The 12,430-nt window shown below is 37.9% G+C and overlaps 1 protein-coding gene across 1 annotated transcript; it reads right to left on the reverse strand.

The window, feature by feature from the left end:
- Positions 1–696: 696 nt before the first annotated feature.
- LSM3 (LSM3 homolog, U6 small nuclear RNA and mRNA degradation associated) lies at positions 697–12,337 on the reverse strand. Its single transcript, XM_001366525.5, has 4 exons — positions 12,199–12,337; positions 10,043–10,153; positions 2,599–2,694; positions 697–1,089 (listed from the first exon to the last, which is right to left on the reverse strand). The coding sequence occupies exons 1-4, from the start codon at positions 12,217–12,219 to the stop codon at positions 1,009–1,011; spliced, it is 309 nt and encodes a 102-aa protein (XP_001366562.1). The 5' UTR covers positions 12,220–12,337; the 3' UTR covers positions 697–1,008.
- Between the last annotated feature and the right edge of the window lie 93 nt (positions 12,338–12,430).

Below are 12,430 nucleotides of genomic sequence, written 5' to 3' on the forward strand. Positions count from 1 at the left end.
AGCTATTCTTTCATCTGTGGTAGCCCTTCAGAGGGGCACTAAGCTATGCAGGTCAGAAATAGGCAACACACACCACCTATTGCCAGCATCTGGAAAAGCAATGATGGAAAGAGGGGCCATTTCATGATTATAAAATGTTGACAGAAAGTCCTTTTTATAGTATATCACTAAAATAACATGGGGTTCTAGATCATGTCCGATAACAGCACATACTCAAGATTTATGAACCTGCTGGCCACAAAGCAAATACCCCCCAAAAGATGCAACTCACTAGGGCAAGGAATGATGTTCTATATATTGACAATACATGATGTAGTCGAGTCCACTAGGAGGAAAAAAACACACTCCATGAATTCCACTTTAGTTTGGTGTTTCAAATTCTGAATGACTGCAATTAGAACTAGATAGAACTTAGCTGTTAAACACTCTCTATCTAGATCTCTGTGGCTTGTACTCTTATTGTAACATAAACTGAAGGAAAGGTATGAAAACAGGAGGAACGACTCTCCAAGTATTTGTGCTCCCTTCAAGCTTAGAGCCTCAGAAAGAAATCAAGCAAAAAATATGCAATAGCAGGCCCCATTATTGCTGTATTTCAAACATTTTTGCCTTGAGATGCTTTGACATTTGATCTGTCTGAAAACAACTGTCTTAGACATATTGCTTTTTGGAAACCACAACATAAATAGTCGCCTAGCCAAAAAAACCAAAAGGTAAATTTAATTAAAAAAATATAATTGCCTACAAGATGAAGAGACAAATTAAATCACTGAAAGATCCCTGCATTGACACTTGCATTAATTGGTAGGTTTGGTAACAGAACTAAGAATGAGTGTTATGCCAGTCAGATCAGGACTTCTCTTGAAATTAACATTTTAAGGATGGAGGGTTCCTTGATTGTTTCTAAATATCAAAAAGTATCATGGGCTGTTCTTTTGAACACCAGCTTTTCTCGTAGAAGATATTGTACAGATTTTCCAATTTTCCACACAGGATAAAGCCTTGGTTTCAGCCAACTCTCAAGGGAGGGGCTACTAATACAACCCCATCTCCTCGGACAAACAGCATTGGAATGTTCCGCTTCGTTGACTGAGAGGAAAAAAAAAAAGAAAACTTCAGAGAACATAATTTAAATAAATATTTATGGATTTTTTTTAAACAAAGAGAAACTCTGTGAATGTCAAAATACACATCTAGATTAGCTACAAATGCTACAGAGAAATTATTGTAAAACCTGGTAGTCTACATATGTTCAGCCAAAAAAAAAAATCTACCAAGTCAGTTTTCACTATTCCACATCAACTGTCAAAGCTATTCTGACGTTGTATAGCCTGAATGACCAGGAAATAAAGAGAATAGTAAAATCAGAAAGATCAGTTGGGATTTTTTAATGGAAGGGAATGGGAAGATGAGGAGCTCCATTTTTTGAAATGTTGAGCTTACCCAGAGATCCTACAGCAAAAAATAAATAAAAAGGTCCTACAAATACCAAAATATTGATAGTAATTTTTTTCATAATAGCAAGAATCAGAAACAAAATAGATGCTCTTTAATCTAAGAAACGCCTAAATAAATTGTGGTACATGAATAGAAGGGAATATTACTGCACCATAAGAAACAATGAACCTGACTACAGAGAAGCATGGGAGAATTTAACTGTTTTATAAAAATAAAGAAGGGGAACCAGGAAACAAAAACAAAATAGCAATACAAATGGGGAATAAAGAAATACACAAAACTGAATGCTATGTAACAGGTATAATAAAGATTGGTCCAGAAGAGAAAAGAACATCCTTCCCCTTTCTCTTCTTTGCAGAGCCAGGGTGCTGTCAGACTGTTAAGACTCAGCTGATGAACTGGAATAGCTTTGGGGAACTGTTTTTTCCTCCCTGCTTACTTTCTTTTTTTTATTCTTTCTTACAAGGGATAATCATGGGGGGGGGGGGGGGTATTTGGAAACAAAGATGACACAAACTAAAAAAATATCAGTACAATTAAATAAGGAAACAATAAATTTGAAGAAATGGCAGGACACTAAAGGGAAAATGTCTGGCAGATAGATGGGAAGATTTGGGACAGAAAGAGGTGCTTCTGGAGACAGAAAATTGAATTCAGGCACTGCCTCTGCCACTTCCTACCAGTATCACCCTAGGCACAGTATTTAACATGTCCAGGCTTCTCAGTCTCTTCATCTCTAGAAGAAGAGGTAGGCCTAAATGGACTTTTAGAGTGCATCCTGGCTCTCCATCTCTGATCATATTCCTTGTTAGAGCTCAGGAGACATTCTAAACCTGAAGAAAAAACTCCCAAATCTAGAAAATAAGAGGAGACTAGAGCTATAAAAAGGAAAATGTATAAAAAAGCAGGTCATGGTCTAAATATTAGGGAAGTAGAACTAATTAATGGGAAGAAAGAATGGTTAGAGAAAATTGAGCCAACACACTCCAGGATTATAGAAGCTAAAAGAATAGAGCATTAAGAATGAAATAACTGCAGTTTCAAAGGCTAAATACTAACAGGCATTCTATCAACACAAAGAACTGAACAATTAAGAATGCTAAATCATTCCATTAGAAGAAACAAGCAAGCTTAACTTACTTTATAGATCTCCTCATAAGTTTCTTCGTCAATTTCTATAGTTGTCACAGTCTCTTCTACATCTCCCAAAATCATGTTTAAATGCTGATCATAAGCCTACAGAAATAAATGTGGTTAAGTATTAGATTATGGAACATATATAAATGAAAACAGGTTATAAATTGTAAATATTCAGAGTTCGATTAATATACAAAATGGACATTCCTTACTGTTAAAAATTAAAAACATGATTGTTATCAATGAATCTTATTTTCAATGTGTTTTGAGGTAGAAAGACCAAAAATACAGTCATTTATTTTTTAGCTTAAAAACTCCCTTTTTTACTTTAAAATTTAAGAATTCCTTAGAATGTGTAAAATTTAAGTACACAGGAAACAGACCTTCTACTTTATTTTAAAGAGCCACACTGCCCATAACACAGAAACAATTAAGAAAGCTGCTGTAAGAACAGAAAGAAGTGCCTTTCACAGTTATGGTGCACGTGGTCAATGGGTCTGTTTTGCCCAACTATCCTCATATGTTAATGGCTTAGTCTTAGGGGAGAGTGGGTGAAAGCAATGTTTAAACTCTACACATATTTTTCAAAAATAGGCAGTATACCCCCAAAGCGATCAAAGAAAAAGCAAAAGACCTATATATAAAAAAATATGAGTAAGCAAAACCAGGGGGATAATAACAACCTTGTAAAGAAAAAAACAATTTGTTTAATTTTTAAAAATTAATTTATTTAGTCAATTTAGAACATTATTCCTTGATTACAACAATCATATTATTTCCCTCCCTCCCTCCCCTCCACCCACCCTTCCTGCAGCCAACGCACAATTTTATTGGGTATTACTTGTGTCCTTGATCAGAACCTATTTCCATGTTGTTTGTGTTTGCATTAGGATGTTCACTTAGAGTCTACCTCCCCAGTCATATCCCCTCGACCCATGTAATCAAGCAGTTGTTTTTCTTCTGTGTTTCTGCTTCCACAGTGTTTCCTCTGGATGTGGAAAGTGGTTTTTCTCATAGATTTCTCCAAGTTGTTCAGGACCACTGCATTGCCACTAATGGAGAAGTCCATTACATATGATTGTACCACAGTGTATCAGTCTCTGTGTACAATGTTCTCTTGGTTCTGCATCAATTCCTGGAGGTTGTTCCAATTCCCATGGAATTCCTCCACTTTATTATTCCTTTTAGCACAATACTATCCCATCACCAACAGATACCACAATTTGTTCAGCCATTCCCCAATTGAAGGGCATCCCCTAATTTTCCAATTTTTGCCACCACAAAGAATGCAGCTATGAATATTTTTGTACATGTCTTTTTCCTTATTATCTCTTTGGGGCACAAACCCAGCAGTACTATGGATGGATCGAAGGGCAGACAGTCTTTTAGCACCCTTTCGGCATAGTTCCAGATTGCCCTCCAGAATGGTTGGATCAATTCACAACTCTACCAGCAATGCATTAATGTCCCAACTTTGCCACATCCCCTCCTCCAGCATTCATTACTTTCCATTGCTGTCATGTTAGCCAATCTGCTAGGTGTGAAGTGATACCTCAGAGTTGTTTTGATTTGCATCTCTCTGATTATAAGAGATTTAGAACATTTTTTCATGTGCTTATTAATAGTTTTGATTTCTTTAACTGAAAATTGCCTATTCATGTCCCTCCCTTACCCATTTATCAATTGGAGAATGGCTTGATTTTTTTGTACAATTGGTTTAGCTCTTTATAAATTTGAGTAATTAGACCTTTGTCAGAGGTTTTTGTTATGAAGATTGTTTCCCAATTTGTGGCTTCCCTTCTAATGTTGGTTGCATTTGTTTGTACAAAAACTTTTTAATTTGATGTAATCAAAATTATCGATCTTACATTTTATGATTTTTTCTAGCTCTTGCTTGGTTTTTAAAGTCTTTCCTTTCCCAAAGTTTTGACATGTATACTATTCTGTGTTTACCTAATTTGCTTATAGTGTCCTTCTTTATATTTAGGACATTCATCCATTCTGAGTTTATCTTGGTGTAGGGTGTGAGATATTGATCCAAACCTAATCTCTCCCATACTGTCTTCCAATTTTCCCAGCAGTTTTTTATCAAATAGTGGATTTTGGTCCCCAAAGCTGGGATCTTTGGGCTTATCATAGACTGTCTTGCTGAGGTCCTTTACCCCAAGTCTATTCCACTGATTCTCCTTTCTGTCTCTTAGCCAGTGCCAAATTGTGTTGATGACCACTGCTTTATAGTATAGTTTGAGATCTGGGACTGCAAGTCCTCCAAGAAAAAAACAATTTTGGAAGATCAAAGAACTCCACTCAAGGCAACCACCAACCATAATTCGAGGCCCATTGATGATGCTTGCTACTCTCCTCTTGACAGAGAAATGATAGATTCAAGGTGACATACATTTTCCAACATGACAAATGCAGGAATTTTTTCTTGGTACATATATTTGTTATATGAATTTTTGCTGTTGTCATCTACCATTTGGAAGAAAAACGGGGAGATAGGATGGAGAAGAGGGTACCTCTTTTAAAAAAGCATCATTGAAGCATCTTTTTTAAAAGCACAGAAGAGAAGAAACATCAGGAGACAGAAAGAAATGGGACACTAAGCTACATCTTGAATTTCTTCTATTCCTGTACACTTCCCCCCCAAATCAAAAGGTACATGATAAAGACTGGGAGCTTTGTATGCAATCTTCTTTCTGTTTTATTTAATATATGGAAATGCTCATTCTATTTGGTGTTTAAAGTTCAGAACTATTTTTTTAACCAAAATGTAGAAACAGTAAGCTATAGGATTATAGGAACTATAAATAGCAAGTTTTAGGCTTAATGTAACCAAAAAATCCTAACAATAAGAAGTGTGCCCAAATGGAATCAATTGCTTTTGGAGGTAATTGATTCCTCTTCCCAGTTAGGCTGCATGTGGAGGCCAGATAAACCTTTTTCAGAGATGTGAAGGAGAGGTTTACCAGTCAGGAAGAGATGGGACTGGATGATGTCTAAGTCCCTTCCCACTCATTGATTCTTCTTTTTTTTTTTAACCCTTACCTTCTGCCTTAGAATTTATATCAAGAATTTGTTCCAAAGCAGAAGAACAAGTAAAGGCTAGGCAATAGGATTCAGTAATTTACCTAAGGTTACATAGCTAGAAAATATCTGAGGCCATATATCAACCAGGACCTCCTGTTCACAGGCTTAATAACTCTATCTACTGAGCCACCTAGCTACCCCTACTCTCTATGAGGGAGAAGAATCTTAACCAATAAAGAATAAAATATAAAATAGATCATTTTGGACGCACAAAATTAAATAGCTTTTGCTCAAACAAAATCATTAAGACCCCTAAAATAAGAAAAACTGTTAAAGGCTGAAAAAATATTTAATTTGACCAAAATCATTGATGAGTCTGATAGCTAAGAAATTTGGGAAATGAAACACGTGTGTGTGTGTGTGTGTGTGTGTGTGTGTGTGTGTGTGAGAGAGAGAGAGAGAGAGAGAGAGAGTGAGAGTGAGAGAGAGAGAGAGAGAGAGAGAGAGAGAGAGACCATTTCCATATTGGCAAGTGTCTAATGAGTTTTCAAAGAAATATAAACTATAAATGAGCACCTGCAACATGCTCCAATTCAGTAATATTAAGAGAAATGCAAATTAAAATAACTCTTAAGGTTTCATCTCATATCCTGAAAAATGGCAAAGATGATCAAAAGAATACAAAGAAGTCAGTATGGGAAGGGCAATGGGAGATGGGTACACTGAGGCATAATGGCACAGCTATAAACTGTGAACTGCCCCACTACTCTGGATATCAATTCTGAATGATGCATGAAAAGTAACTGTGCATTTGACCCAGTGATCCCACTACTGGGAAAACATTCTGAGGAGGTCAAAATTGGGAATGAAGAGCTAATACAAGCCAAATATTCATAGTAGCACTCTGTGTGAGCAAAGAATTGAAAACAAAATGGATGGTCATCATTTGAAGAAGAGCTAGAAAAGCAGTGCTTTATAAATATAACAGGGCAGTATGAAACAAATACTGGGAAACCAGACACACAAAGACCTTAGGTTGTGATGCAAATAAGCAAAACCTAAAGCACAATATACAGAATGACTGAAACAATGTAAACAAGAGGATCAGTACAAAGAAGTCAAACAGTAAGTGAAAAAGGAAACATCCTGGAAAATCAATGAGGACACATACCTCCTTTGTCACAGTGGAGAGGCAAGATACTACTAGTGCTAAAAGTGGGTTACACTGGCAAATTGTGGACAATGCATCAAATGTTTTTGCTTCATTATTTTCTTTGGTATGAAGGGAAGCTCACACTAGGTGAAGGGGTTTTCTAAAAATGACACTGATGTAAAAACAAGGCATTGACAAACCTTTTTTAAATTGGGTCCAGAATGTATAGGTAACCTTCTCCTAACTAGCTCCTAATCATCAATCTTGCAATAAAACTAGAAGACACAAGTGACCATGAGATAATGTGTGTGCATGTGAGCAAACAAAATTACATGGTACATAAAAGACAAAAGTTTTCATCTGTGGTACTATTTATCAACTGTTGTAGGAACTTCATATGCCCTCTCAACTTCTCTAAGCCTCAATCTCCTTATCTGCAAAATGGAGAGAATAATAGCACCTACTTCCCAAAGCTCTTATCAAAGATCAAATGAGTTAATACATGCAAAGTGGTTTGGAAACATTAAAGTGCTCTATAAATGCTTTCATGCATTTCTACAGGTTTGAATCCTCATCTCTAGTTGCTAAATCCAATGGCCTTTTCTCAATCCTCAATCTTCTTGATCTCTCTGCAGCCTTTGACACTGTTGATCATGCTCTCCTCCTCATACTCTCTTCTAGTTTTCTGGAATATTGGAATACAGCTCCTTCTCTGTCTCCTTTGCTGGATCATCCTCCAGATCATGTCTTCTAACCACAAATCCTTCAAGGTTCTGTCCTGAGCTCTCTTCTCTTCTCCATCTATACTCTTTTAACTAGGTGATCTCATCAGCCCCCATGCATTTAATGACCACCTTTATGTTGATGATTCTTAAATCTACCTTTCCTACTCCATTTTCTCTGACCTCCAAATTCACATCTCCAATTTCCTTTCAGACATCTTAAAATTCAACATGTCCCGAAGAGAATTCATTTTCTTTCCTCCTAAACACTCCACCCCGATACCTTCCCGACTACAGTAGAGGGCACCACTATCCTTCCACTCCCTCAGGTTCACAATCCAGGTGTCATCCTGGACTCCCATTTTCTCTCACCCTCATAGCCAAGCTGCTACCTAGGCCTATTGATTTTACCTCTGCAGCATCTCCCGATTATGCTCCCTTCTCTCTGACACTGCCCCAAACCCAAATTAAGCCCTCATCACCTCACACCTGAATTATTGCAATAGGTGCTGATGGGTTTGCTGGCCCCAAGTCTCTCCCTACTCCAATACAATTTTCCTAAAGCATACCTCTGACCACTTCACCACCATCCCTCCTCAACAAATTCCAGTGTCTCCTTATTACTGTTAGGAGTAAATACAATGTACTGTTTGACATTTAAAGCCCTTCCTAACCCAGCCCCCACCTACCTTTCCAATCTTATACCTCCTTGTTATTCCTCCCAAAGACTCTCCCTCTCCAGGCTCCAAGCATTTCCTTCAGCTATTTCTCATGCTTGGAACAGCATTCTCATTTCCATGTCTTGGCCTCCTTGGTTTCCTTTAAATCTTAACTAAAATTCTATCTTCTAACAGGAAGCCTTTCCCAGCCCCTCTGAATTCTAGTACCTCCCCTCTCCTCTTACTTCTTATTTACTATGTAGCTACATTGGACATATTTGTTTGCAAGTCATTTCCTCAATAGACTATAAGCTTTCTGAGGGTAGGGTCTGGTTTTTGCCCCCTTCTGTATCTTCAGTACTTAGCACAGTGCCTGGCATATAATAGGTACTTAATAAATGTTTACTAATTGACTTTTCAGATTATTTATTTAGTAAATTTATAAATTTTAGAATTGTCATTGGTCTGCCTACTGCAAAGGAAAAAAAAAAGAATTGTCAAGGATCTTATGGGTCATCTAATTTGTATTCATTTCACAGATAAGGATAATGGTGCCCAGAGAAGTTCACTGACTTGCATCAAGTCACACAAGCAGTAAGAGGCATAACTGGGATTAGAACTCAGGCACTTGATCTGCAGACAAAGCCTCCTATCTTCCTTCAAAGTTCAGAGCAGGTCCTAGATCTGCCCTGAAGCTCTTCCTGACATCTTCATGGATGATTAGTACTCTCCTTCCTCAAATATTCTGGAAGATTTTAATCAATTAAGCATCAATTAAGTATCTCTTCTGTGCCACCCAAAAGGATACAAAGACAAAAGTAAGGACAGTCCCTTCTATTAAGGATCTCACAGGTTAGATGGTGGAGAGATCATAAAACACACATAGGGATACACAAAATGGATACAAGATATGATCTCTCTGTCTCCTTTTGATGTCAATGTATAATTTTTTATGTCAATGCCTAATTATCAACATACATGTTGAATCCTGCCAGCAGGCACTATTCTGTACTGTATCCTCAGCATAGCTCCTTAAACCAGTAGTGTCAAAGTCAAATAGAAAAGAATCCTTGTGGGTCACATACTACCTTAGAAAACCACAAATTAACATTATCTATGCTGCACTGTGTTTTTATTTTGTCAGACATTTCTCAATTAAATTTTAATCTGGTTTGGCTATAGTTGGGAGTGTTGGGGCCCACCAATTTGCCACGTCTGATATAAAACCTTTATTATGTGTGAGTTGAACTGAAATCCCTTCTAGCTTTAACATGTTGCTTAAAATCATCTCATTCCACAGATTTCATAGGATTTATAACTAAAAGGTACCTTTAATGAGGTAACTGAGGCCTGAAGTCACCCAGCAGATTTTGGATTAAAATCCAGGTCTTCAAAAAACCTCAAAACAAAATACATTTTTAGTATACTACAGGGGGAGACACACTAGACTCAGAGTCAGAGAACCTGAGTCCAAATTTTGACTCTGTCATTTGTTACCTGCGTGACCTCAGACAAATCACTGAACTTCTCTGGTCTTTGGTTTCTTCACCTGTAAAATGGGGTTGGTTGTCTCTAAATATGTGATATGACATCTGGGGAAAACTAAAAAACCTATTGAGAGGCAATGTAGTATAATATATAAGAATTAGTCTTGGACTCAGAAATTTATTTAAATTCCCCCTCCAACATATAGACCAACTGTAACTGGGGAAAAAAAACCCTGAATGAGACAGGCAAAGAAAATACTGATCTGCATTAGTAGAGGAAAATCCTCCCATTTTCAGTTTCTTTCATTACTGAAATCACAACTTCCCTCTCTAATAAAACTTATGCATTATCAGAAATATTACTCATCTATCCAATATTTGATATAGTTAACTCACATGTAATCTTCCTCGTAGTTCTCGGTCATTTCTCATTTTTACATATATTCGTTCATCTAGACTGAGTCTGATGAGATCCAGTGGCTCCTCTACAGTGTTAGTGGTCTGTTGCTGATAAAAAAGAAAAATTGTAATGATACTCAGCCACCAGAAGTGCTAGAACACATTACCTACCTGTCCTCTGCCAAACTGAAATTCAGGAATTTGTATCTTCAGTTATAGCTTCCACCTGACCTACAGTTTACAAGAGTTTACCCAATTAAAAATATATACTTTAACTCTCTTTTATGAAACATTAGCCTTAGAAGAGGTACTGTCACCTGAAGTTTAGGGTCTCATAGGGCAGAAAAAAGTGCCAGGACAATCACACTTTGAAGATAGGAAACTTTTGTTTATTTTTTGTATATTTTAAAAATTGTTATTTTTGAAACACTTTCTGTATTAGCAACAACTTTTAAGACAGAAGGGCAAAGGCTAGGCAAATAGGATTAAATGATGAACCCAGGAAGTATCTGAGGTCAAATTTCAAGTCAGGTTATCCTGAATCCAGGTCTGCCTCTCTATCCACCTAGCTGGCCCTGATGATAGGAAACTTTTTTCCTTTAAATTTTCTTTTCTTTTTTTATTTTCAAGAACATTTTATTTTCCCAATTACATGTAATAACAATTTTCAACATCCAGTGTCCAAAATTATAAGATCCAAACTGTCTTCCTCTCTCCCTTCCCTCTTCCCTCCCAGAGATGGCAAGCAATTTTATCTGTTACACATGTATTATCATGAAAAACATATTTCCATATTTGTCATTAATATAAGAGGATACTTATATAAAACTCAGTCCCTAACATAAAACCATAAATAAACTAATGTGATAAATAGTATGCTTTGATCTGCATTCTGACTCCAACAGTTCTTTGTCTGGAGGTAAAAGCATTCTTTGTCAAAAGTCCTTCAGAATTGTCCTGGATCACTGAATTGCTAAGAGTAGCTAAGTCCCAGTTGATCATTGTACAATATTGCTGTTACTGTGTACAATGTTCTCCCAGTTCTGCTCATTTTGTTATGCATCAGTTCATATATATCTGAAGAAAGGTAACATTTAAGGGTGTGTACCAGAATGCTACATTTTTCAGAGAATATGATGCTTGCAAAAAGGCTGTGGAGGGATGGGGGAAATCTATGTGTTCTCAAGAAAATTGACACTCAGGACAGGAACAAGTGACAACTAAAAACTGCAAAAGCAAGTCAAATCTGGGAGTTGCTGGTAGGAAGAGAAGAGTTGGGTCAAGAAGCAGAAGGGTGGTGCAAGTGGACAGGAGGACCTAGATTCAAATAAGGCTTCTGACATTAGCTCTTCAACTCTGGGGAAGTAGCTTCACATCTGCTTGCCTCAGTTGTAAAATGGGGATAATAAGAGCACCTCCCTCCCAGGGTTGTGAGAATTAAATAAGATATCTGTAAAATAAACTTTTCAAACTATATATATATATATATATATATGTATGTGTATATATATATATATGTATATATATGCTAATACAATTATTAACGACTCCCACCCCAAGACTTCTGGCACCACAGCTATATTAGAAAATGAGATTTCCAATAGCATTTGCGGAGAACAGGTTGAGACAAAAAAGGCAAGGAATAAGAAGGCGCAGCCGCCAAAGAGATGCGGGGGTGAGGGAGACAAAATATCTCTGCAGGCAAAAGGGGATTTGGAGGCTTCCAGGGGCGCCAAATGAAGGAGCTCCTGGGACAGGGACCCTAAACCTCTTCGTGGGACTGCCGGCTGCCCATTTCCAGACTCAAGTAGGACTGGGAGACTGAGACGGCTTTCTTCTCCATCATTGGCTGGTTGAATTGTCAATCAGGACCAGCTAGAAGACAAACCAATGAAATTGCGGGTGGCTAGCCTGAAGCCGATCGACAGTTGAGCCAGCCAGTGACGCGGTGGGAAAGGCTGGGGAGGGTGCAGATTCTCCAGTCTGAGCCCAAGACTTTCAGAAATCCCCGTTAGTAGGAAATTTCTGTGTGGGGTTGAGAGGAGGGGAGATTAGGTCGAATCTGGGAAGAGAGATCAAAGGGCCACTCCAAAGAGCATGCTCGGGCCCTGCTGAAATAGCCCAGCGGATTGGGAAGCTCTCCAGCAACATACCTGATCTGCGTCGTCCGCCATGTTTCAAATTCGGTTTCTTTTCCCGCTTCTCGCGAGATGACGTCTAAATGCACGCTCTCCGCCTATCAGCGGAAGCGAACGTGATGACGAATGCCCCAGGATACTAACAGAGAGAGGGCGGCCGCAGAGTCGCCGGAAGTAAGTGAGGAATGCTTCACCCTCCTTCGTGCCCAGCCCACGTGGATTTCACTTAAACCTGGGATCCGTCCTT

The sequence above is a fragment of the Monodelphis domestica genome, chromosome 7, assembly GCF_027887165.1.
Source record: "Monodelphis domestica isolate mMonDom1 chromosome 7, mMonDom1.pri, whole genome shotgun sequence".
NCBI lineage: Eukaryota > Metazoa > Chordata > Mammalia > Didelphimorphia > Didelphidae > Monodelphis > Monodelphis domestica.